This window comes from Jaculus jaculus, chromosome 14 (genome assembly GCF_020740685.1).
Source record: "Jaculus jaculus isolate mJacJac1 chromosome 14, mJacJac1.mat.Y.cur, whole genome shotgun sequence".
NCBI classification, from domain to species: domain Eukaryota; kingdom Metazoa; phylum Chordata; class Mammalia; order Rodentia; family Dipodidae; genus Jaculus; species Jaculus jaculus.
Genome location: NC_059115.1, coordinates 68100678 through 68128292, shown reverse-complemented (window position 1 = coordinate 68128292; position 27615 = coordinate 68100678). Strand labels below are relative to the sequence as shown.

Below are 27615 nucleotides of genomic sequence, written 5' to 3'. Positions count from 1 at the left end.
AGAAATAGGCAGGGGGAGGGAGAGAGAAAAAAAAATGGGAGCACCAGGGCTCCCAGCCACTGCAAATGAACTCCAGATGTATGCACCCCCTTGTGCATCTGGCTTATGTGGTTCTTGGGGAATCGAACCTGGATCCTTTGGCTTTGTAGACAAGTGTCTTAACCACTAAGCCATTTCTTCAGCCCAAGAAACAATGATTTTAAGAGAGCATCTTAGATCATATTTATCTTGGCTACTTACTATTTAGAATAAATAAAGTTTTATATTAGCCTAAAAGCAGGATCATTTCACCTGTAGCCAAACCAAGCAGGAAAATAAGATGAATAGATTTTAGCTTTTCTACTCATGCTTTGCAGTATTTCTAACAAACAAACAAACAAACAACAACAACAAAAAAAAAAAACTATGGGGCTGGAGAGATGGCTTAGCGGTTAAGCACTTGCCTGTGAAGCCTAAGGACCCCGGTTCGAGGCTCGGTTCCCCAGGTCCCACGTTAGCCAGATGCACAAGGGGGCGCACGCATCTGGAGTTCATTTGCAGAGGCTGGAAGCCCTGGCGCGCCCATTCTCTCTCTCTCCCTCTATCTGTCTTTCTCTCTGTGTCTGTCGCTCTCAAATAAATAAATAAATAAATAAATAAATAAATAAATAAAAAGAACTATGTTGCTCTATGAACATGTCATGAAAAAAAAGAACAGGTTTCAATCTCAACTTCCTTTCTTTGAACAATTGAATTATAATATGCATCTACAATCCTTTTCATTAGAGGTTATGTAGAAATAGGAAATATCTTCGAGGCATTCTATTATAATAATGTATATCCTATACTCATAACTATATATAAATAAATTTGGATACAAGCAGGTAAAATGGGAAATAATTGTACATAAATGTAAAGAATCACAGTAGACAGACTGGAGAGATGGCTTAGTGGTTAAGGCTCTTGCCTACAAAGCCTAAGGACTCAGGTTCGATTACCCAGTGCCCACATAAGCCAGATAGATGCACAAGGTGAAGCAAATGTCTGGAGTTTGTTTTCAGTGGTTGAAGGCCCTGGTGTGCCCATTCTCCCCCTCTTTCTATCTGCCTCTCTTGTGTGCACTTTCAAAGGAAGTAAATAAATAAATAAGATTTTTAAAAAAGGATTACAATAAAACAAAGGATTGCCTTTTCACATTGATTTTTTTTTATTTTGTTGTTTGCAATTTTCTCAAGATTAACGTGATTTTAAGTAAATAGATGAGTTCTAAAGTGTGAAATTTGTGCTCCATGGGTCTAGGTTGATAGACAATGTAATGTGCAGTTGCCTTAATTATAATTAACATGATTTGTCATTATGTTTTATTGAGATAGTAGCAATCTGCACCCAATGCCAGTGATGAACAGCTTAAAGGTTGGAAAAATGGTATATCACATTCAGGCAACTGGCATTTCTCTAATGCTAGGGCAAGATACAATTTAATAAGTAATTTCACAGCAATCAGATTCATACTTCAGTCTGGAAATAAGTTTTTATAATATATCTTAAAGCATTTATTTTGTTTTTTTTTTTCAAGGTAGGGATTCACCCTAGCCCAGGCTTGAACTCACTTCAGTCCCGGGCCAGCCTCAAACCCACAGTGATTTTTATACCTCTGCCTCCCCAGTGCTGGGATTAGAGGCATGCACCACCATGCCCAGCTGGAAAACATTTGTGAAATATGATTCATCTGTAAGCTTATGGGTTACCTGTGAAATTTTTCTATATACTCTATATAATAAAAGATTGCTGAGTATATTCCAACAACATTGAAGAAAACAATAACTCAAACTGAAGCAAAATAAATAGCAACTTACAACTTTGAGTTCGGGATGGGTCACACTGACAGACACGAACTCCATAAACTTGGCAAACCCTTCATTGAGCCAAAGGTCATTCCACCATTCCATGGTGACCAGATTCCCAAACCACTGGAAGGAAAGCATGATTGTTTATTCCCACATTTCCAGGGAGATTGAATTACCTTTTATCCATAATGTCAGGCAAACCCCGGCACACTCAGAAGGAAACTTGTAAAATGACTATTACCAGTTTATGAATGTGAGAATATGTTTCATACAATGAATATTTTACCAGGAAAAGTGAAACCTTAGCTGAGCGCGGTGGCACACGCCTCTAATCCCAGCACTCGGGAGGCAGAGGTAGGAGGATCGCTATGAGTTCAAGGCCACCCTGAGACTCCATACTGAATTCCAGGTCAGCCTGGGCTAGAGTGAGACACTCCCTTGGAAAACCAAAAAAAAAAAAAAGAAGAAGAAGAAGAAAGAAAGAAAACTTTTCAAAATAAATTATAAAAATGAAATTCAATGCTTTCGGTAAATAACAAAAAGGCAAAGAAAATTCAATAAATACCCTTATATATCTCCCAAAGTGAAATGACCAGAAATTTAACCTCACTTGAAAAGCATGACTGGGATGGAATACCTGGTGGGCGAGTTCATGGGACACAGTCATCGTGATGCCTAGCTTACTGGACGCAGAAGCCTCCTCTTTGTCAAACAACAGAGCGGATTCTCGGTATGTGGTCAGGCCCCAGTTCTCCATAGCACCAGACTGAAAATCGGGAATTGCAGCAAGATCTTGGGAAGAAAGTAGTACCGTTTGTTGAATCTCAGAGCTACACATTTTCCTAAACATCAGAATGGCTGGGCATTAGGATCAAGCCAATGCTAAGTAAGTATGCAGGGTCAGAGAGGTTCAGAGGCAGAGCTTTCCCCATGGAGAAGAGAGGACTGAGTCACTTGGAGTCATCTTGCTACCCGCGTGACCAAGTCAGACTTGGGTCTCAGGCCTTGACTCCATCCTTGGTGTTCTTTTTTTTTTTTTTTTTTTACTTTTCATTCCCTTATTTCTTTTTCAGTACTAAAGATTGAACCTAGAGCCTTTTGCATACTAGACAAGAGCTCTATCACTGAGCTGTATGCCTACCCCCCTTGGTACTGCTTATTTTGAATTGGGGTCTCACGAGCTAACCAGGCTGACTGTGTATTTACTCCATAGCTCAAGCAGGCCTTGAGCTTGCAGGCCTCCAGCCTCAGCCTCCAAGTATGTGGGATTACAAGCCTAAACCACCAGGCTTGATTCCGTCTCAAGTTTTCTGACCTTCAGTTTGCAGACTGGACAACAAGTACAGTGACCTCAGTATCCCACTGTATCTTGGATTCCTATGACCCCCATGTACCTAAAAACTCAAGTATGCAACAGGTTCAAGGGCTCAGATGAAAATCTCCATTTTTTCTTATGCTAGGTAAATTAATTAATTACAGAAGTTTATTGCTGGGCTGGGGAGCTAACAGTTAGGAGCAATGCTTGCCTAGCCCTGAGTTTGACCTCCAGCATTGCATAAAAACAAACAGGGATTGGTGGCTCATGACTGAAATCCCAGCTCCTGGAAAGCAGAGGCAGAAGGATCAATTCAAGTTTGAGACCAGCCTGGTCTGCCTGAACCAAGTTTATTGAACACTTCCTATGTCCTGACCAATCATGTGCCAATAATGAAAAACATGGCACCCTCTGCTCTGCTGCTTGCCTGCCTGCCCGCTATTACAAGCAGCCAAAAATCTTCCCAGGCCAAGTGTCTCGGGAAGCGCATCATTATTAGAAGGTCACTGTGTAGAGCAGAGGTGATGAGCTGCTCATAAGAATCAACCTGATGCTTGACCCTAACTGGGTTTTTAGGACATGAGGGATGACTCAGGGAACCTTAGTGCTGTGTCAACTACGAGGATATGATCTATGACCAGGGTCATCAAATACCGCCTCATAATACTCGCAGTATTTCTACCTTGTTTGGGTAAAGGATATGGGATGCTGAAATAATCCTCGTAAAACTCCAGAAGAGTCACTGCGGCATCCAGAGCATAGTCTGCTTGGTTTAATTTATCTGGCACAGCATACACGGAAATCTAAAGAGGAAGGCATAGAAGAAAATTCAAATGTCACAGTGGCTCCTCCCCAAAACTGGCCTCTCACTGTGGGAAACTGAGGCCCACATTAAAGACGACAGTGATGGGGTGGAACCACCCTGTCATACCTCAAAAGGGCCTCAGCTGAAAGTAAGAATAATTGGCGAAACTGTAGAAAGTTTTAACCAGATGCAAACTTAGAAACTATTGCCCAACTTAGACACTTGAGAGAAACATGGCCTAGGGTCCAGAGGGAACGGTGTCAAAGTCAGACAGCCAGTTAGCAGTGAAGTCAAGTGGATCATGACAGAGGCAAGGGCAGGCTCTCGTCATGCTTTTTTTTTTTTTTTGAGATTTATTTTTATTTATTAGAGACAGAGAAAAGGAGGGAGGGAGGGAGAGAGAGAATAGGCGCACCAGGGCCTCCAGCCACTGCAAATGAACTCCAGACACATGCACCACTATTGTATCTGGCTTACATGCGTCCTGGGGAATCAAGCCTGGGTCCTTAGGTTTCGCAGGCATGAGCCTTAACCTCTAAGCCATCTCTCCAGCCCTCTGCATTTTATTTATTCATTTATTATTTTTATTTTATTTTATTTTAATTTTTTGTTTATTTATTTATTTAAGAGCGACAGACAGAGAAAGAGGCAGATAGAGACAGACAGAGAATGGGTGCGCCAGGGCTTCCAGCCATTGCAAACGAACTCCAGATGCGTGCACCCCCTTGTGCATCTGGCTAACATGGGTCCTGGGGAATCGAGCCTTGAACCGAGGTCCTTAGGCTTCACAGGCCAGTGCTTAACCACTAAGCCATCTCTCCAGCCCTTTTTATTTTTTTTTTGTTATTAGAACCTCACTATAAAATTTAGCATCTGCAACAACAGAGCCACTGACTATCCTCTCAAGATTTGGAAGGGTCCCAGGACGTAAGGTCTCCATTGTAAAACCAGGACAGGTTGGTCACCCTAGGAGTCAATCACAAGTTCACCTTGACTCCGCTCTTAGTCATCTTGCTGACAGACTCAAAGTCAGAAATGATGAAGGCCACCAGGTAAGTGCTCATCTTCACAGTCACATCAAAGTGGTCTTCTAGGAGCCCTTCAGCGACAGCCACTGATTTCACCTGCAGTCAGAGGAGCTCAAATTACCAAGTAATCCAAGGATCAATGATAACGCATGTGACAGAGAAATTTCCCTAAGTGCCAGGCATGACATTTCTATAATTACTTTAAAATGTCTTTATTGAATATTGCTTTTTTATTAAGACATAATTCACAAAGCACAAAACGCTCCTCTTTAAAACATGCAACCTGGGAAAGTGTTTGACAGCACCAATAATAAAACCCTTAAACTTATGTTCAGGTATACGACCCACGGGGTTTAGAATAGTCACAAAGGAATAAAATCACGAACAAGTTCTTCTAAATACTCCCGGTGACTGCAAACTGACTCACATTTGGTAAGTGTACATTGATGTGGGTGTAACAAAGCAAAACTGGTTTTGCTTGTTTTATCTTTAAATCCAGATTTAAGAATTATCTAGAAAATGCAATGTTTGGACAAATATATAACTACAAACTACCAAAAAAAAAAAAAGAACATTTTCTTTCTACACAGTTGGAAGTGCCCTGGGCCTGGGGATAAAACCACCCTGAAATTCAGCCTTGCTTCTTTGGAATCAGATTTTAAGCGGAGTAGCCTTGCAGATGGGGTGGTGTGTTTAGGGTGCAGTGTAAGAGCTCTGCTTCAAGGAGGGGTGCAGGGCATCTAACACCTCAGCAAGAGGAAGCACTAAGGTAGATCTTGAAGATGGAACCGGCCTAGGGAAAAGCCATGTGAACAGACATGCTTTTTGCCATCCCACATCTGTTTCTGAGCCCTTGTCCTTAATGCCCACTAGCCACTAGCCATGGTGTTTGCTGGTCACCTTTTGGTCATTTAAATTTAAAACCTGCTAAACCATCTAAATTTACTCTTAAGGGATCTTAAATTTTATTTTCTTTTTCAATGCCTCTACTTACTCCCAACCAAAATCTTTTCACTTTTGATGCGCTATTTAATAGGAAACTAGCCTACAATTTACATTATATTAGTTTAAATTAAAATATACTTAATTCCTGCCCACTATCTGAACTTGTTCCAGTGGCATGCAGTACCTGACTTGCTAGTCTCGTAAATTATACCATTGTCCTTTCTCTCATCTCCTCATCTGTGTGGGCGGTCAGGCCATTCCTATTAGATTCTGCCAGTGGGAGGCTTCCTGTCTGAGAGGCAGATGGTATTGGAGGATTCCCTGTGCTCCACTGATGGGTGCTGGAGATCCATGGATATAGATCCATGGATATAGGACACTGTGGAGTGTCCAGAGCTCGTTGCCCTCCCTCTATGGATTTCTCCATAAATCCCACCTGGTTCTTCAGTGGCACCATACCAATCTGTTCTTTCACCCTCCCAGAGCGGAGCCATGACTCGCTAATGAGAAAGCTCACTCCTGTGCCAGCCAGCAATAACACAACCTTGCTCGATGGAAGGGTAGGTGGTTCAAAAAGCATCTTTTCTACCTCAGATTTATATCAGGAAGACAGCATAATTGTTTCTTGTCTTTCCATATACAATAAATGGCAGCAAATAAAAGTTCTTGGCTAGTGTGGGCTTGCAGAAGAACAGAGCACTTTAATTTTGGTGGGCAGAATTTCGCTTGCGGGAGGGAATGGTTAAAAGTGCTCTGAGGCAGGAACAGAGTTTTAGGTTTGAGAAGTTGGTTTGAGGTGCTGTGTCCCTTGATGCCAAGATAATGCTCCCATGGTCATCATATGGAACAGCTGAATACACTTTAAAATTCTGGCTTAAAGACCACCTTGCCCTTTTTCACTCCATCTCACCCAGGTAAAGGTGTTAGGAACAATGACAAAACTACGGGCTTCCTGGAGTTGATTTACACCATCTACAGGACACCTCACTGATGCTTTTTTAAAATATTGTTTCTCCTTTTCTAATACATTTCCAGACTCTTATCTGTTTATTTTATTTATTTATTTATTATGTTTTTATTTATTTCTTTGAGAGAGAGAAAAAAAGAAACGGATAGTCAGAGACAATGGATGTGCCAGGGCCTCTAGCCCTGTAAACGAACTCAAGACGCATGTGCCACCTTGTGCAGCTGGCTTACATGGGTCCTGGGGAATTGAACCTGGGTCCTTTGGCTTTGCAGGCAAGCGTCTTAACCACTTAAGCCATCTCTCCAGCCCACTGAAGCTTATTTAGTCATGAGATAATGGCACCTGATGACTGGTTTTATTTCTTTAGCATGGCCATCTTCCCGCCACTCTTAGGAATCAGAGGGAATACTGTCCACTTAAGTTTGGGAATGAAGAGTAAAACAGCATCTACTGAGAGACCTGACCTGTCATTACTCACCTTCAAAATGTTTAGGACAAAAGCACTTTTCTTTTTGATGCCTGACCAGTTTTGTACATCCAGTCATGAATTGTATAATTATAGAAGGAACTTATCTTTAAAACTATATAATAGGACTACAGCTGTATTTGACCAGTCATCCTCTTACAGGATCATGTGAGAAAAGGAGGGTGAACGTGCTCTGCGAAGGGCCCTATCATTTAAACCCAGCTGGTCTTTGGATATCTTCCTCCTTAGCCTTATCGATAACCTGAAATGTCATTTTAATTGAATTTTTTAGGGGGCATGTTTTCTTTGATTACCAGTAAATTGTGGCATTAAACAAAAGCATCAGTTGGAAATGAGCAAGGAAAGTTAGCAACCACCTGTCAAAAAAATTAAACAAGCTTAACAGGTGAGGTAAATGTTACTGGGAACTGGATATCACAGAGAAGGACAGGTCTTCCCTGAAAGAGAAGCCGGTTCAGACTCACCAGGGGCATGTTGGAGATGGCTGTGTGCCTTGGCTCCCTTCTGATCTTGATTGAGAAAGTCGCCTTCAGGGCAGGCTCATCAAAGCAGGGGAAGGCGGTTCTAGCAGCCGTGGGTTCAAACTGTGTCGATGCAAGTATCCTGTCGGCACAGGGAGGGAAAGGCAACTGAGCATAAGGCACAAGGGACTCCGAAGTAGGAGTTTGGCTTTTAATTCCTGGGGTTAATGTAAGATCTTTGGACTTCACTACTAAATAAATATGAAAGAAAAGATAAGAAGAGAAAGGAAAGGATGGAGGGAAAGAGGAAGCAAAAAGAGGGAAGAAGAAATGAAGGAAAGAAGGAAGGAAGGAAGGAAGGAAGGAAGGAAGGAAGGAAGGAAGGAAGGAAGAAAGGAAAAAGGAAGGGAGGAAGGACTGTATCTATGATAAACTTTACTTCAAAAACATTCTTTTGAGTTGTGGCTCTTAGCCCTAGCATCTACGAACATGACCTTCCTTGGAAGTAGTTTTTGCAAATGTAATAAAATTAAGATGTGGCCACCCTTATCTGGACACTAACCCAATGTAACGGGCGTTTTGACTGGGTGATGGAAACTGGACACAGGGGGGCACGGCAGCAGGGGTGAGGACACAGGACAGCTACACAGCTGTGACAAAGCTACGCAGCAGAGTGACAAGGATCAGTGCCTCCAGAAGATATGGGCGGGCGGACGAGGGAGGACTGCCCCCACACTCCCAGGGAGCACGGAGCATGGGCTTGGTGACCGCTGGGGTTCAGAGTGCTAGCCTCCAGCTGGGGGGAAAAGAATGGTTATTTTTTTAAGACGCCTAGCTTGTGGTACCTACCTCAAGGGAATAAATGCATTGTCAAAAAATTAAGTATTCGTGATAGTTCAGCAATCTACTTAGACAACATATTCACTGGCCTAGAGCTGAAGGAAAATAATTTAATAGAATAGAAAAGTGCGCTTTCAAAAGCAAATGGGAAAGCTAGCCATTTTATTACTGTTTTGCTTTTCTTAAAAAAATATTTTATTCGCACACAAAAAAAATAGATTGTATTATGTTGTATTTCAAACAAATTTTATTTTTTATTTCTGGAATTTTCCCCTGCTCTGGCCCCGCCCCCTGCACGCTCCTCCACCATATCCTCTCTTTTGCAGCATGCTTCACTTTGTTTTCCACCCCACCCTTCTCACCACTTCCTGTTCCTCTCTCGTGGTCTCCCATCTTTGTTCATAGTGGTCACCCATCTTGGCTCATAGTCTACACTCACCCTCATATCTCTTCATTTGCTTACACACAGGCATTAAAAGTTAGGATCTGGGCTGGAGAGATAGCTTGATGGTTAAGGCACTTGCCTGAAAAGCTTAAGGACCCACGTTTGATTCCCCAGTACCCACATAAGCCAGATACGCAAGGTGGCACATGAGTCTGGAGTTTGCCTGCAGTGACTAGAGGCCCTGGTGTGCCCATTCTCCTTCTCTCTCTCTCAAATAAATAACTAAATAAATGAAATATTTTCTTTAAAAAGTTAGGATCTACACATGAGCAAGAGCATTTGATGTTTGTCTTTCGGGGCCTGGGTTACCTCCACTACAAAAATGTAAAGTGTACCTCTAAAGAGTTCAACAATACAGGGAATTTCAAAACAAACAAACAAAAAGAGCCAAAAACCAATTCATTTAAATACATTCTTAATCTGGGCATGGTGGTGCTTGCCTTTAATTTCAGCACTTGGGAGGGAGGCAGAGGTAGGAAGATTGCTATGAGTTCGAGGCCACCCCGAGACTACAAAGTTAATCCCAGGTCAACCTGGGCCAGAGTGAGACCCTACCTTGAAAAGCCATAAATAAATAAATAAAATACAGGTGCTTTTTTTTTTTTTTTTTTTGCGGGGAGGTGGCAGCCTTCGAGTTTAAAACATTTTAGATTACCTCACTTCCCCGTCCTTGCTCCTGTAGGTGCTTTTGTAAAACCCGTGGAAGTTTTCGGACAGGTTGGCAGCGTAGTGGATGACAACGGTGTACAGGGCCCCAGCTAGGAGTGGCTCGGGAGTCAGCAGCGCGACCTGCTCCCGAGGGGCGTTCTCCAGGACCGTCAGCGCCTCTTCAGCCAGCCCTGCGCCGGCTCCTCTCCTGAGGGTGGCCTTGGTTATCTGCAGGTGGTGACTGTGCATGATGATGGCACTGGTGGGCTGGCTGGCCATGATGTCCACTTCCGTGGTTCCCCAGAAAGTCAGAGTGCTGAGGTTGGCATGGATCGTGAGATCATAATGAACTGGGGTGACATGCTCAGGAAGTCGCATTTTATCCCAAGGGAATGGAGTCCCACGACTAGCTTTTGGAGATGCGGCTTCACCGCGCCAACACCATGAAGGAGAAGACACAGCTAAGACGGTCACCAGCGAGAAAACGAGAGACAACATGCTTGCAAATGGCAGAGGTTCCATCTTCTGGCTGCAGCTACCTACGGGTCCAATGAAAGCACGGTGTGTAAAAGCCGGTGGAAGGTCACTAACAAGTCATCGAGGCAGCAGAATATCAGCATTCATCTACCCGGCACGAACAGATACAGATGTCATCTTACTAAAGTATCAGGTGGTTCCTTGAAAATAAAATTGCCTCTCTCTTACTAATTCACAGAGTAAAGAAGTTGCCATTTGGTAGCACTCTTTCTGTTCCCTTCCCTTTTCTTTCCCTTGCCTTTCTTCCCTCCTATTTCTCTATTCCCCTGTCTTCTGAGACGATCTCACTATGTAGCCCCACATGGCCTAGAGTCCACTACAGGCTGGCTTTGAACTTGTGATCCTCTTGCCACTGTCTTCTAAGTGCTGAGATTAGAGGCATGAGACACTACCCGGGGCTAGAAGCACCCTGTACACCTACTAGAAAGCATAAGTTCCCCTCTCTTAGCTGGGGTTCTTGGTTGAAGGTAAAAGAACAGGTCTGGCTAGAAAGAGAAATACTAGTGTATATACAGTATTGCTCACTAATCAAATGTCCAGAGTCACAGTATATTTGAGAAAATAGGCTCATGAAACAGGCAAAGATAGTCAGGCAAAGACAAAGTGGAGAAGCATGAGATCAATGTACCTCTCCCCATCAACTCTGAGCCTTGGAAGAAGCTACTGGTCTTCGCTGGGGCGGGGAGTGGGGGGCAGGGGCGCTAAAGGCTGGGCTGCTGCAGCCATAACTACAATTGTGTCTTGCTGCCCCGTCACTCTCTATGACTTCTTTCATTCCAGTTGTCCCAGTTGAGATGAGGTGTCCACAACACCAAGCAGCCGGGAGAAAAATCAAGCATCTAGACTGTTCAGCTTCCTCAGGCGATGGGCCTTGCATCCCAGCAAGCCTCATAAGGTAGCACGCAGGGCGACTGGGAGGAGACTCAGATGCTGAGCAGAGGTCATGGCAAGAGGCAACGGTCCAAAGCACTACCCTTGAGTCGCATCAGTGCCACTGGCAAATGATCATGCCAAAACTTTGCGTTAGGGTTGGGGAGATGGCTCAGTGGATAAAGACCTTGCCGCGTAAATGTCAGTACCCGAGTCCAGATCCCCGGCACCCACACAAAAGCCTGGGGCAGCAGTGCTAGCATGTGCAATCCCAACATGTCCAGGACGGGGAGCGTGGCAGAAGCAGAAGAAGTGATCAGAAGCACCTGCACCAGCTAACGCAGTTAAGGAGAAATCCTGCCTCAAACAAGGTAGACGACAAGGACCGGCCAGACACCTTGGATCTCCACATGCATGCGTGGTATGTGTGCACCCACGCTCCCACATATGCGCACATCACATTCTCACACACGCATACCAAAACAGCTAAAAGTTCTAAGTGGCCCTGAGTTCAGAGAAAGGCTTGCAAGCAGATATCTGAAAGAGTGGATGGTGGGGCTTCACTTTAATCATTTCACAAGGCCAGCTCCACATCAGGGCTGAGAGAACAGAGCTGTATCTTGAGGTTTCAGCGTTATGAAATAAAAATGGGAAGTAATACAAACAGCTAAAATATCAACATTCATTCATGCACAGTCAGTGGATAAAATGAGGCAAGCTTCCATAAGCCCTGAGTCTTGTCTAAAAGGGAAATTACCTACCTGATACCCTTGACATAAGTTGGAAAGTTTGAAACTAGCAAAAGGCATTTAAGAGCCAATAAACTTCCTGTTGCATTGAGTCCAGGGCAGAATTCTGTCTTAGAACTGGTAACATTTTTATTTATTTATTTATTTATTTATTTATTTATTTATTTATTTATTTATTTGAGAGCAACAGACACAGAGAGAAAGACAGATAGAGGGAAAGAGAGAGAATGGGCGCGCCAGGGCTTCCAGCCTCTGCAAACAAATTCCAGATGCGTGTGCCCCCTTGTGCATCTGGCTAACGTGGGACCTGGGGAACCGAGCCTCGAACCAGGGTCCTTAGGCTTCACAGGCAAGCGCTTAACCACTAAGCCATCTCTCCAGCCCACTGGTAACATTTTAATGGCCTAAATGTTTACTTGTCTGTTTCTTGTTATTGAAGTGTCCTGTGTCTTATTGATCTGGTATACCATAGACATTCACAGGAAGTTTGAAAGTGAGATGCAAACTACTCTCCTAAATTGCCACACAGAGCAAATTCCATCAGCTGACTTTTCCAGAGGCTCCTCGTCACCTTACACTGCTCCTACGTCCCTGATTCTGGGAAACCAAGGCAGCTCTAGACCCACTACATTCATCTTAGACTTTGACTATTACCACACCATGCCCGGCAACTTTCTTTCTATTCAGTTCTCTGTTCAGCGACTCTCTCCCTCCAACTGAACATCTTTCTCCTGTCTTTCAAAGTCTGAATCAAATAAGGCATCCTTTGGAACCCTTTCTGGAATATTCCAGACACAAAAGTAACTTTCTGCTTTGATGCTCAGCACTTTCTTGGTTCTTCTCATGGCAACTTACCACACCCTGCCTTATAATTCTATGACTAATGCACTTATAATACCTTCCCTACTGAAATGGAAACTCCCACAGAGTGGCAATAGAATTATGTCTGAATTTTCATCAGCACCTAAAAGTCTATCTTGTACCCAAGAGCAATTCTACACTACTCAAATGTAGTATAAAGATGTAGTATAGTGAAAAAAAAGGGGGGGTTCTTTCTGGTGAACTTCCTTGGTTAACCCATAACAATCTATAATCGTGTTATAGTGTATTTGGCTTTTCCCTTGACAACACAGATTTGCCTGGGCTGGAGAGATGGCTCAGTGGTTGAGTGTACTTCCTGTATAAGCATGATGCCCTAAGGGCAGGGGAGGGGGGTGGTTCTGAGATCACCTGAGTTCCAATCTCTAGGACCTATGTAAACAGCTAGATATGGCCACACATATGCGTAACCCTATTCTTGTGGGGAACAGACGCCAGAGAATTCCAGGCTTGCGAAAAGCAGGTATGGAATCAGTAAGAGACTCCACTGCAATGAGAAACAGGCAGATAAGTGACGGAGGGGGGATGTCTGGCATTCTCCCCCAGCTGCTGGTGAGTGCCCAGGTCACCCCATCAGCACATACATGTGCATACACCACACCCACCACACACAGAGCACACACACTTTACATAACTAAATTAATTAATAAAAGCCAGAAATATTAGTGCTTTCCATCTGTCTTCGCTTTTGTTGTGTGTTCCAAGTTCAAACCCAGCGTTTCATAGTGCTGCCCGATTTCCTAGGACCTAACCTTATTGACCATTCTCTAAGAGGGATGCAGGGAAGGGTAGCTCTCTAACAGCAGTCTTGGCAATATATGTACCCCCTTCACTAACACCTAAAGGGACAGAAGCTGAAGAGAAAAAAGAACTGGCATCTTTTGAGTGGCTACAAAGTGTCACTTTGCACTTGTACCTCTCTCCAATAATTTATAATTCCCAGTTTTTCTCCACAATCACAGACACATTCATGTACCTTAGTCAAGTTCACAGTAGAGTACAACCAACCCAAGGCTGCGTGATTGTTGACCGCCTTTGTACTTCACCCAGTTCCTCTTATTTTCTGATTTACAATGTGATACAATGTCATTCCCCCATTGTATATTGTCTAGAAGAACAATGCAATTTTATTGAAGAATTCAAACACACGTACACACACACACACACACACACAGTTTCGGGCACGTAAAGCTTATGTGGCTGAGAAAGGGACAAAATGTGGCTCTTAGTTCTTGCTCCACTACCTACTGTGTGACCGTGGACAGGTCACTTAATTTCCATTTCTTTATGGGTGAAATGAAAAAAGCAACCACCACTTCCCTGGCACATGTGGTTGGAGTTTGTTTGCAGTGTCGGGAGGCTCTGGAGCGGCCACTCTCTTTCTGTTTCTCTCAAAAATAAACATAGTTAAAAATATATATATATAAAGGAGAAGGTGGGTTAGAGGGATGACTTAGCAGTTAAGGAGTTTGCCAGTAAAGCCAAAGGACCCAGGTTCGATTCCCCAGGACTCACATAAGCTAGATGCACAAGGTGGCACATGTATCCGGAGTTTGTTTGCAGTGGCTGAAGGGCCTGGTCTCACTCTCTCTCTCTCTCTCTCTCTCTCATAAATAAATAAATAAATAAATAAATAAATACATACATACATACATACATAAAGGAGAGCGGGTCTAGTGGTTAGTTGTTACTTTTTTTTTTTTTTTTTTTTTTTGGTTTTCTGAGGTAGGGTCTCACTCTAGCCCAAGCTGACCTGGAATTCACTAAGGAGTCTCAGGGTGGCCTCGAACTCACGACGATCCTCCTACCTCTGCCTCCCGAATGCCAGGATTAAAGGCGTGTGCCACCATGCCCCGCTTAAAGTGTTACTTAATAACACTTTAATTCAAGATGTCTATGAGATATCCAAGGAGAAATTTCAAGCAGGCAGCTGGGACACAAATATAAGGATATTAAAGGACTTTCCTGTACTTCACCATAATCCTAAAGTATTTTCCCGCAACACCTATTGAAACAAAAGTGCCATCCATGTTTAATGTGTGGCAGGCTCTGTCACCTGCCTGCTTCAAGCCAGGAAGAGTACAATATTCCAATATTCTGTGAGTCTTCTGCCAGGTGTCTTTGGTCATTTTGACTGCCTGCTCACCAAGCAAGTCAGAGGCAACAGGTTGAATGACATCCCACTTCCCTTCATCTTATGAGACACTATGGAATGCAAAATTGATTAAATGCCAGCAGCATGCTCACTTCCAAAATGTATTCAACCATGAATTTAGCCAGCACTGAAAATAGCTTGTCATCATTACTGGCAAATTATTGAAAATTTGTTTTTCAGTTGTGGACCATGTCCTTAAGTTGACAGTCATACTAGGGGCATTTACTAGAAAATAGGGTATTTCTTTATGAACCAGCTCCCCCCAACAGAAATTTTAAGGCCATGTGTCCTCTTTTCTTTATTCCTACAAAACTAATCCCCAGCAGGCCTAACTTGAGGACAAGAAACTTAATGTGCTCAAATAGGAGAGCGTTAGCAGAACCAAGCCCTGGTAGAACTGAAGCAATGTGAGGTGGGAGAAATGCTGGCACGAAGTTCAGGAGAGAGGGCTTAGGGGTTGGAGCGCTTGTTTGCAAAGCTTTAAGGAGCCAGGTTCGATTCCCCAAGAGTGCCCATGCAAGCCAGTGGCTTGGGGCCCTGGTGCATCCATTCTCTTTCTTTTTCTCTCTCTCTCTCTCTCTCTCTCTCTCTCTCTCTCTCTCTCTCACACACACACACACACACACACACACACAATAAAAACAAAAATTAAAATTAAAAAGAAGTTCAGGAGGGCAGAGAGGGAACTCAGGGCCCAGTAATTCTCTCACCCCCAATAGCCCCCCCCCAGAACCACCAGCAGAGGCAAATTCTCCTCTCTGGCCACAGCAGCAAGACCAGGCGCCCTCCTAGGCCGTCCCCGAGGTCCATCCCTGTCCTCCGTCCTTGGAGTCCAGCGGGGAGTCGGGTGGCAGCGAGGCGAGGCGGGCGGAGCAAGAGCGCGCGCGCCAGGCCGACCGCGCGGACACTCCGCGGGCTCCCAACGGCCTTGGCCTTGACCTTGGCCTTGACCTTGGCCTTGGCCGGGACCAAACGAGCCGGAGCTGCCGCCCACCGCGGGGACCCCAGCCCGCCCCGACCCCGGGCCCAGCTCAGCGGCTCCCCCGTCCCACGCCGCGCCCTCCTCCTCCTCCTCCTCCGGGCGCGGCGCGCGCTGAGGTCCGGCCGGTGCGACCCGTGCGCTCTACCTGCACTGCCGGGAAGACCCGGGCCCGCCTCTCCTCCGCGCCGCCGCCGGCCTCGCGCCGCGCCCGGGACCCAAAGTGAAAGTGAAGCTGAGCCCCGCGGGCGGCGTCGCGGCCGAGGCCCGGGCTTTCCCGGCCCAGGGCAACCGCGCACCGGGGCCTGCCTGGGGGTCCCCCCCGCCGCGGCCCCGGGACCCGAACCGGTGGATGCACTGCAGGCCCAGGACCGGGATTTGCTTATCAACAAGGGACCTGACATGGAGGAGCACCCTGTCAACGCTTCTTTATTTTTTCTTTTTTTCTCTGTGTCTTTTGAGGTTTTTCAATATCGTTCTGTTTTGTTTGCCAGCAGGTAAAGAGTGTGCACAGCTCGGAGTTTCAGTAAGGAATTAAGGCTGGCCTGTCCTCGGCGCCTAGAAGAAAATCTATTGCACGCAGGTGGTGTTTTTCATCATCTGGCCTCTGCAAATGGACTGAGCGCTCTAGGCCCCAGACACCAGAGAAACAAGAACCTAAGATTTTAGGGAAATTGAAGCCCTTGGGGTTTCAAGGTAGTGTGGGGACGACTGGGTGATGCGATCATAGAGCACGAGGTTTAAAGACGGTCCAGAATGTTCCTGCCCTTAGCAATCCTTAAGCACGGCCGGCTTCCTGCGTTGTAATGTCCCTTGGTTTTGTTTCAAAGCCCATGACAATTTCTTCAGTGTTCTTAAGAATGCCAAGAGTGCGCGGAGTGTCCAAAGTGTCAAAAATAAATTCACATTCACTAAAGAGTTGATGTGCATCCGGGCCCTGTCCAGGCAGGACCCTTCTCATTCTGTTCTGAGGTTTTGACTGCTACAGCCTCCTTCCCTTGCAGAACTCAGGGGTCCAAGTCACTGAAAAGTATTTACCAGCTTTTCTTTTTCAGTCTCCTGCCTCCTGAAAAATATATTTATCCTGCATATTCTCTTCAGGCAGATACATTTTGCCATATGAAAATTAGAAGCGTTCTGTGCCATCTATAAACAAAGTGGCATCAAGGGAAGTGTTTTCACTGAAATCCAGCACGATGTGGAGACTTGGGGATCTGGTAATCTCTGTGTGTTCATTGCATGGCGGTAGGTATCACTGGATACCTTTGGCTCTGAGGCCTCCAGGCATCTCTCTGATCACTCCCAACTGACTTAGGGCAGAGGGTTCTTCAGAACTCATGCATTGCCTCGCTTCCTTTTGTGGGGAGGTGGGTGGGAAGGTAAAGGTTTCCCTTTTGGTTCTAGTTTCTTTTAAAATAAATCCGCTCCCTTCTCCTCTTCCTTCCTGTGTGGGTGGAAGTCTTTGCACAAGCTAAGCAAGTGATCTATGGCTGTGCTATGACCCCAGCCATAAAAATATTTCTTTTTTAAAAAATACTTTTATTTATTTATTTGAGAGCGACAGAGAGAAAGAGGCAGAGAAAGAGAGAGAAAGAGGGAATGGGCACGCCAGGGCCTCCAGCCACTGCAAACGAACTCCAGATGCGTATGCCTCCTTGTGCATTTGGCTAACGTGGGTCCTGGGGAATCAAGCCTTGAACCGGGGTCCTTAGGCTTCACAGGCAAACGCTTAACTGCTCAGCCATCTCTCCAGCCCCATAAAAATATTTCATGACAAACAGAAGGGTAGGAGCAAATGAACCAACAGACTACAGACTGTGGGCTAGAAGACAGCTAAAAAAGTAAGAAGAGATCGGTGCCTCTGTGTGAACTTGGGCAGAAATGAGCTGACCAGTGGGCAAGGAGAAATATGATAACGCAACCCACCCACCTGGGCTCAGACTTACATTCAGGAACAGTGGCTGCGATGTCCTCTTCAGTGTCCACACGCACTGCAAACAGTAGCAAGAGAAAGGATTCGGAAGCCAGTACTGGGGCTCCCAGTACTAGCTGGACTGTAGGAAAGGCCAATATTGGAATGAAGACTCTTAGTTTCAAGGAGGCCCATTGTAGTCTGTCAAATCAAAACTTAGGCCTGGCATGGTGGCGCACGCCTTTAATCCCAGCACTCGGGAGGCAGAGGTAGGAGGATTGCCGTGAGTTCGAGGCCACCCTCGAACACATAGTGAATTCCAGGTCAGGCTGGGCTAGAGTGAGACCCTATCTCAAAAAAAAAAAACAACTTAGTAAACTCTCAAGCTCAAAAGCGGTAGAGGGAAGCGGGCAGAGAGACGACCAGTGGGTTTTTATGTTATTGTCTGGTTCTGTGTGGTGAATGTAAGGGGGTGTGTGCACATGTATGTGATATTTACTCTTTCTGGTTACCCTTTGATCCATGCATTGTATTTTATAGTTGAAAAGAATAAGAGAGATTGGCAGTTGGCTCAAAGTGAAAGAGAAAATAATGAAACCTAGTTGGGTCATAGGCAGGTCTCTTTGACCCCAAGGTCCATATGGTTACCGCCACATCGGTTTCCTTCACTGGTCGTTATTCCCCTCCTCCCCCCGTTCACCCTGCTTCCTCTTCACCCAGTGTCTCTAGCTTTGCTCCTACAGCCGGCCCCTGTGAATTGCCCACCCTGGAAATTCCCACTGGTCTTCAGTGAACCCTAGTATGTTCCCTGTTAATTTTTTTTTTTTTAGGGTAGATTGTACTTAATTTTTTTTATTAATTTTTTGTTTTATTTGTATTTATTTATTTGAGAGCAACAGACAGAGAGAGAAAGAGGCAGAGAGAGAGAGAATGTGCGCATCAGGGCCTCCAGGCACTGCAAATGAACTCCAGATGCATGTACCACATTGTGCATCTGGCTTACGTGGGTCCTGGGGAATCGAGCCTCGAACTGGGGTCCGTAGGCTTCACAGGCAAGTGCTTAACCACTATGCCATCTCTCCAGCCCCCCTGTTAATTTTTGCTATTGTAAAAGGTAAAATACTTAGCTTAAACACAAAGCTAGCTGACAATCATTGTACACAGTCATTATAGTTAGACAGTGTCCTCTACACTGGGCAGTTGCCCAGGCCTCAAGGACAAGGGCTCTTCATCTTTCGATACATCACCTGAACCCTGGCCTGGATCCAAATGGCAACAAAGAGGAAATGAAAAGAATTGTACAACTTTCTATAACAGGGTTTTGGGGGTTCAGGAATAGTCTTTGAACTCCAAACCCTGAGTTCATATCTGTTTTTAACTAGAGATAAACCAGACTGAGGATACTTTATAAAACATCACATGGTATTCAGGAATATACCCAGGAAGAGGGAGGGTTCTCGAACACAGGAAGAGAGAATGGATACACCCACACAATCCATGAGCTCATCTGGGAGAATAAACATAGACCCTGGAAATATGAAAAGGAAGCTTTTTTTTTTTTCTCTAAAAAAGGCATATGCTTTCAGAGAAGCTAAGAGACTATAAAAATTGTAACAAATAAACATGCCTTCCCAATAACATCAAGCTGTCAGAATAAGAAGGACATACTACAGGTCTGGAGGTGTGAGCTGTCAAGGAGCCAGAAAGGACATTTCCTTCTGTTAGCCCAAGTAAGATATTTGGAATCAGGGCTCTGGAGGAGATTGGCACGCCTGTGTCAGGTGATTGGCCTGGGCTCACAGAAGGGGTCCACCCACACCTGGGTGGAGTGTGCATGAGAGACAGAGTGAGCAAGAGAGAGAGAGAGAGAGAGAGAGGGAGGGAGAGAAAGAGAGAGAGAGGTGGGGGGAGAGATTGGATGAGATAAGCAGAGGAGGAGTTCAGTGCTGAGGCAGGCAGGTAGAGAGGGCTCAGAAGACACAGGCTGAGATTTGAACACCCATATAAGCCTTCCCCCAGCTTCTACCTAATTATCATGTGATCTGACTAGTTCTGTCTCACGTATTCCCTCTCATGAGGAGACACTCTAACTGCTGTTAGAGGGAAGAGGGCCATGGTGTCAGTCTTAAACTGCTTTCAGCTGAACGGGGGCATAGAAATATGGTGGTTAATGTCTGGGTGGGAGGGGGGAACTATCTGAAGGCCCAAAAGAGTCATAAAGCCATAGAGTCTAGGAAGGCCATTAGAGCCTATTGTTTCTGGGGCTTTGCAGTGTCCTTAGTCCCATATGATGAAGGAGGGATGTCCTTCTCAGCCTTAAGTTATTGAAACATGTACACATTTGGACGATTACTGATCCTTTTTTTTTTTTTTTCAGAATTGGACTCCAAATATTAGCAAGTGGTGTTCAGCTGTTTGCTAACTGATGAAGTCACTTTTGCCTTCGTTAGTTTTCAGTCAATTAATGGCAGCTTTTGGCTCATTTCTTCTGTTCAGTTGCCAAAGCTGTAGTTATTTTAATCATATCACAACTGGCCTTTTGCAAGTAAAATCTTACCAGAATCGTGGAACAGAAGACAGGTAAGAGGAGGGTTTCCCTGGTTAATGAGGACAGCCCCGCCCACTGGTCCCCTCTGTCCCCTGTCTCCTGCCGCCGCCTCCTGCCGCGTGGGCGCATACATGCCAGCAACTCCACCGGCTCCCGGGGGCTCCAGAATTCAACTTGTAAAATGTGAATTTAAAAGGGAATAGCAATATGCTTCATTCTTGATAGTCTCTAACAAAAAGGATAACACTTTTTTCTTATAAGGCAAATTGCAGGGCAGGACTGCCAAACAAAATCCATACCATCCTATGTATAATTTTATCACCAAATTAAAAGGCTACTCCAAAGCCCACTGAGCCTAACAGTAAGTTCCTCTGCACTGTGGCCCTCTCACGCCCTCACGTACTGATAGAAGATAGAAATTGGCTAGGCAGTCAGGGTAACAGAACCCCCAAAGTGATTTTTTTTCCCTTGACCTAAAGCAGGAAATGGCACTAACCTTGCAGAAACCTGGATGTTAACATCCTCTAAGAAAGATTTCTAAATTAAGCCTTTACCCTTGCTAGATGATAAAAGCTCTGATCCTTCCCTTAGATTACTGGAAAAGCTGTAAAATCTGGTCTTTGTCCATAGTAACCTGTAAACCTGGGCTTCCTCACACAGCCACTCCTCATTAAAAAACCCAGATCTGGGCTGGAGAGATGGCTTAGCGGTTAAGCGCTTGCCTGTGAAGCCTAAGGACCCCGGTTCGAGGCTCAGTTCCCCAAGTCCCACGTTAGCCAGATGCACAAGGGGGCGCACACGTCTGGAGTTCGTTTGCAGAGGCTGGAAGCTCTGGCGCGCCCATTCTCTCTCTCTCCCTCTATCTGTCTTTCTCTCTGTGTCTGTCACTCTCAAATAAATAAATAAAAAATATTAAAAAAAAAAAAACAACCCAGATCTGAGTCTCGAGGTGGGCTTCTCAAATCCCTTCTTGCCTTCCTGGGCAAGAGCTCTGCTTTCTTCCCTCATGAAGCTTCTCAACCCCCTTTTGCCTCCCTGGGCAAGAGTCCACATTGCCTCCTTCTCTTATGTTCTAGGCTTAAGCCCCAAACCCTCTATTCTTCCTCCGAAAGTTTCAAGCCACTATACAGTATTTCTGAACCTTATCCTCTTGTCTGTACATCTCATTCTTTGAATTCATAGGACAAGGATCCAGGATCACCACAAATTATGTGTGGGATGTATACAAAGAACCCAAAGTTTCTGTATCAATACGTTCTATGTCAATAGATCCTCACTGTGGACTTGCGCAGATAGCTAGAATCGACATTTTTCTAGAATGAGGAAAATGAGGGTGTAAGATGGCAGGTCACCTGCCAGGGGTCACCACATACAGTGGGAGCTAGCTTCAAAGTGAAGCCAATTCAAAGCAACGAAGAGCTGGCAGACAGAGCACAAAGCCCTGGAAAGGCCTCTGTGACGGCTGGTTTTGTCCACTTGACTAGGCTGAGGATTGGAGAGATTAGTAAAGCACACTCCTCGGTGTGTCTATAAGGGTGGGGCGACTTTAAGAGGGGACTAACTAAATGGGGATTACCTATCCTGACTGTGTTGGCACTATGCCTTGGCTGGCATCCAGGATGGACAGAAAAGGGAAAAGGAGAGAACTTAAGTGCACAGGCTCCCGAGCAGTTCCTGGCTGTCACAGTGAACTATTTCCTTCCATCAGACAGAAAAAGATGCAGATAGACAGAAAGAGAGAGAATGGGCACGCCAGGGCCTCCAGCCACTGCAAACGAACTCCAGACTCATGCGCCCCCTTGTGCATCTGGGTAACATGGGTCCTGGGGAATCAAGCCTCGAACTGGTGTCCTTAGGCTTCAAAGGCAAGCGTTTAAGTGCTAACCCACCTCTCCAGCCCCACATTGTATATTTCTATGCAGGATCTATATTATGCATACAATGCAATGCTTTCCATATATGTACTCATATAGAAATATAAGGCAAATGGAGTACAGAGTGAGCATATATATCTGACTAGAGTATTGCCAATCTGAGCACATTGAACCTGACAACCAAGCTTCGTATTGGAGACAGCTCCCACTACCACAGCAGTTGCTCAGAGAATGAGTTTCCAGACAGCAGTGGGCATATTATTTGCATATGACTAAAGCAATGATAAAACATATTGAAATCACAAAAATAGGGTTTTGTTCTCCTTTTGTTTCTGGAGAATTATAATCTTGTACTGCTAAACAGGTCTTACATCTTTGTTATACCAAATGTATGTGGTAATAATTACATATGGGAAAAGATAAACTTTCTTAAAGTTTAGTTTCTGGATGGTTAATGGCTTTTATTACATTGAAGTATTATGAAGTATGATATAAAAAGAAACTAATAACCTTCTAAATGAAGTCTTGTAAGTACCTGTACATGCAGTGCCTGAAAATAGAAACTGTGGTTACCACAAGGCACAGTGAAGTTGACTTGCATCTGGCTTTGAGGACTCTGGTTTTAGCAATGCTTGCAGCCTAATTAAACATCATTCTGGGGCTGGAAAGAGTGCTTAGTGGTTAAGGCATTTGCCTGCAAAGCCTAAGGACCCAGGTTTGATTCTTCAGGTCCCAAGTCAGCCAGATGCACAAAGTAGCACATGTGTCTGGAGTTCATTTGCAGTAGCTAGAGGCCCTGGCATGCCATTCTTTCTGTCTCTCTCTCTCTCTCCCCCTCCCTCTCTCAGTCTCTAATAAATAAATTAAAAAATAAATCTTTAAAAAATATTCTGATTAAAGAGGAGATGCTGAAGTAGTCTCAAACATCCAGCTACACTACCCCTTTCTCTCCTTTTCCCCTTTCCCAACACTTCCTATGAGGCAGGTCGCCTTACTCTATTTAAGCTCATGGATTTGAACTAAGAGGAGGGAAGTAGAAAAAAGACCTCTTACTCCAGAAATTCCAGAGTAAGTCCCAGTTCTTCTGATGGCCCACAGACCACTTCCTTTACTTGGGTGGGGTGGGATGGCTTGTTTCATTTGCAAAGGTGTCTAATGGATGAATAAGCCAGGTATTTAGAGAAGCATTGGCTCTAATACTACAGAGAAGGGCATCAAAATGAAAGAAGCAAAATAGTAAACTTAGAATAACTATTCAGGAGGGTTAGATTAAAAATATATTAATTAGCCTGTATGCTAACTTGATCACTCATTTGTCCTTCTTTGCCTACAAGGGTTACTCTGTAAGTTTTATTCCAAGCAGAGACTTCGTTCAGCTTAACGACTACAGTGGCAGACACTCTTAGCTACCTACTCCATTCCATTCCCCTTCATTTCATCACTAGTAGGCTTGAGTGTACTTCAGTGAAGAACCCAAATAAAACTCTAGGATTTGGATAGTCTGTGTTCTTGAGGTGGAAGAGACATATACCAGAAGGGCCAATCTATTTGTAGTTTTTGATGTACAAGCTCCCAAGTACATAACAAAATGGAGAATCAATAACTATTAACTGATTAGAAAATAAAAACTCTATGAGAAAGATGACCCAAAGATCAGATTACATCATAGCACTTACTAAAGAGAAAGTGAATGGCAACTGAATGGAGGGCTGAGGTTTAGGCAACCTGCATGAAATTAAGTTTTCCCACAGTATTCTAAAATTGTCTATGTGATGTTGATGCTCTCTAAAACATTGTTCTTAATTATTTTTAAATTTTTATTTATTTGATAGAGAGAAAGAGAGGGAGAGAATGGACACACCAGGGCCTCAAGCCACTGCAAATGAACTCCAGGCTCATGCACCCCTGTGTGCATCTGGCTTACATGGGTCCTGGGGAATTGAACCTGGGTCCTTTGGCTTTGCAGGAAAATGCCTTAACTGCTAAGCCATCCCTCCAGACCCCCCCACACACACAAAGCATTTTTTAAAAGACTGAACACTTAACATACTTTGAAGTTGTAACATCCTCACTGAATGACCCAAACAAGTTGATTAATAGAACACACTACTGAAGAACAAGGAAGGCTGTAACTTCTGGTCAGTGCCAAGGCATACAAGAGGAGAGAGAAGGGTAGAGGATGGAGATGGCAGGGTAAATGAAAGACCCTGGCCCAGGCATGTAGACACAGGTGGCCCCCATGTGTCTGACTGACCACATATCAGTTTGAAACTGTAAATAATCTTCTTATCTACCTACTCATTAAAGACAACAAATAATGCCAATCTCATTTTATGATTGGGGTTCATGCAATAACACAGAAGGAAGAAAAACAGTCAAAACCCGCCAATTTTTTTTTATTAATTTTTATTTTCTATCACTCAAGGTTCAATCACAGAAAACATCATCCATTCAAACCACTTAATCCAAAGAGAATTTACTCTAGGTTATTTCACAACCTGTGTAACGTTTTATAAGGTTTATGATACTGGAGCTTCCAGAAACAAATTCCAAAGCCACAGGACAGAAGTTGGCCACCAATGCGGCTGATTCACTTGCCACGATTCGGAGGCCATCTGCTGGGCCGGGCGACTGCCGCCGACATCGAACATTCCAGAACCAGGTCACGTGTGCTTCAATCTGTTGTAGCAAAATGAATACCTCCCAGCCGCCTCCCTCCCCACTGAACTCAGTTCCAAGGGCTTCCACCAATGCTTCTGTTTGGCACATCGAGAACCAAGGAGCAAAATGGCTGGGGGGAAAAAAATGCTTATTTTCAAGCCTACACCGTGCTGGGAAGAATTTAGAGAGTTTGAAATAGATTCAGAGACTCCAGTTCCCGTATCTGCGTGCCACAAATGTAAAACTGTTTTGTGATTGAACAAAAAGAATCAGCAAGCAATTAGGTGGCAGCCTCAAGAAATTTTGGATTCTGATATAAGCAAAAATATAATTACAGTTGGAAAACAACTGTACACTGAGACTCTGCAATGCATGGGACATTGAGATGAATCTTTATGACATAATCCTAGTATCAAAAAATGAGTTATCACCAGGGGTGGTGGTGCACGCCTTTAATCCCAGCACTGGGGAGGCAGAGGTAGGAGGATCACCATAAGTTCAAGGCCACCCTGAGACTACATAGTTAATTCCAGGTCAGCCTGAGCCAGAGTGAGATCCTACCTTGAAAAACAAAAACAAAAAATAAAAGAGTTATCATTTGGAATTTCTCTGGGGTCTCTATATTTTCTTTTGGCTGCTATATCTCCTCTTTCCTTCCTGATAAGTGAGTAATAGTAAACTTATTCAGTCTCAATCTGGGATGAACATTGCACCTTTATTCCCTGACCACAGTAATTGGCCAAGAGTTTACACAGAGCCCAAATCAAGCCAGAATCGTTGCCCAGGACTGTTCTTGCCCCAGTGGCCAAGTTCCTGTGTTGGCAACAGCTGAGAGAACAAAGCCAACACCAATGAAGAAAGGACACATGACAGAGCACAAGAGACTCCCTCTTGGACAAACTCTCTCATTCCACCCTTCAGACCTGCAGCTGCCTCTGTCCTCCAGCGGTCTCTGGAGTTCTGTGAGCTGTCTGGATCATTCAAATAAGTCCTCCGTTATGAACGGAGATGATCCGATTAGGTTGAGGATCAGGGGGATTCAATATTTAGAGGCCATAACAAATTTCAGCCTTGGTTCCATATATGACTCTGCACTGAATGAATAGGGTGTCCATCTTTGTCCCCAGTAAAAAGGGAGAATCTTTTCTTCTTCGCTTTCCCATACATTGGTGATCCATCTCAATTGCAGAGAAGCATAAACTTGGACTGCTCGTTAGTCAGCCACTTTCATTTGCATAATGACTTATATATATTACTTGAGAAAGAGAAAGGAGAGGACGTGAAAGAGGGAAAAAGGAGAGAGAACAAGCACTTCAGGGTGTATGGCACTTTGTGCATCTGCCTCTAGGTGGGTACTGAGGAATCAAACCCAGGCTGTCAGGTTTTGCACGCAAGTGCCTTTAACCACTTAGCAATCTCTCCAACCCCTAGGAGTTTTGTTCTTCTTGCTTACGATACTCTGCATGGCTTCTCTTGGTCTTTTTTGAGATTTATAAGACCCAACTGAACAATCTCTGCCCATCCTTCCAAACAGCTCACGCATTCACACATCTCTTATTATTTTGGCTGTTGGTATTATAGTTACATTTCAATTCCACAAGTGTGCGCAACAATTTTCTGCCTCACATCTGCTATTCTTACAGGCTGGGAAGGTTTTTTTCCTGTTGAGAATCAAATTACAACTTAAATGAAAGCACTATATCAAAATTAGTTAGTAAAACTAATATATTCAGGTCTAGTCATATTTTTATTTTTATTTATTTATTTGAGAGGGGGAGAGAGAGAAAGGGAGAGAATAGTCATGTTTTGTTTTGGTTTGGTTTGGTTTTTGAGGTAGGGTCTCTCTGTAGCCCAGGCTGACCCGGAATTCACTATGTCATCTCAGGGTGGCCTTGAACTCATGGCGATCCTCCTACCTCAGCTTCCCAAGTGCTGGGATTAAAAGTGTGTGCCACCATGTCAGGTTAGTCATGGTTTTTTGATGTTGTACCATTACACTTGTTTTCTATTTACCTGGTCATTGTTCCGTATCCTCCGCTAGCTTGTTGTGGTAGTTTGAATGGATGTCCCCCAATACATTCAGCAGTTTATTAAAGTTTGTAGCTTAGATCTCCAGAGGCCTGGCTGGAAGAGACGTCACTGTGGGCAGACCCCAGGGTCCAGCCCTAAGCGTGGGGGTGGACTTGGAATTGCAATCTAAATCAATGCAAAGTGCCGGAGCTTTATCTGGGGCTCCTGCAGTGTGTTTGCGTGCTGACGGTGTTGGTGGCTCTGCTCTCTCTCTCTCTCTCTCTCTCTCTCTCTCTCTCTCTCTCTCTCTCTCTCTCTGCTTGGGTCTGTGAAAAGGGGGCCAACCTCTTCTGCCATCATGGATCTTCCTCTCTATCCTAAGGTTCAATAAATCCCTTCATCCTCCCATGAACTGCGTCTGGTCCAGAGGTTCATCTCAGCAATGTGAGGCTGACTGCTACACTTGTAAATTCCATAAGATCAGAACTTGGGTGTTTTCTGTGCTCTACAAATTGGATAGGTTGTATTTTCATTTTCATTTCATTCTAAATACTTTGCAATTTCTTGAAATATCTTCTTTGAACTGTGTGTTACTTACCAAGTTATTGTTCAGTCTTCAAATATTTTGGGAGCTTCCAGCCATCTTTTCTGACTGACTTCTTGTTTAAGGCCAC

The 27615-nt window shown here is 44.4% G+C and overlaps 1 protein-coding gene across 1 annotated transcript in view; it reads right to left on the bottom strand.

The window, feature by feature from the left end:
- The window catches only part of Erap1 (endoplasmic reticulum aminopeptidase 1), a 34715-nt gene extending 18572 nt beyond the window's left edge, over positions 1 to 16143 (bottom strand). The window contains exons 1-7 of the mRNA XM_004651426.2: positions 16085 to 16143; positions 9775 to 10306; positions 7838 to 7976; positions 4936 to 5070; positions 3824 to 3944; positions 2464 to 2618; positions 1836 to 1949 (exon numbers count right to left, since the gene is read on the bottom strand). Of these exons, the coding sequence (XP_004651483.2) occupies positions 1836 to 1949; positions 2464 to 2618; positions 3824 to 3944; positions 4936 to 5070; positions 7838 to 7976; positions 9775 to 10289 (1179 nt within the window). The 5' untranslated portion in view covers positions 10290 to 10306; positions 16085 to 16143. The remainder of the gene's footprint in view (positions 1 to 1835; positions 1950 to 2463; positions 2619 to 3823; positions 3945 to 4935; positions 5071 to 7837; positions 7977 to 9774; positions 10307 to 16084) is intronic.
- Positions 16144 to 27615: the final 11472 nt, after the last annotated feature.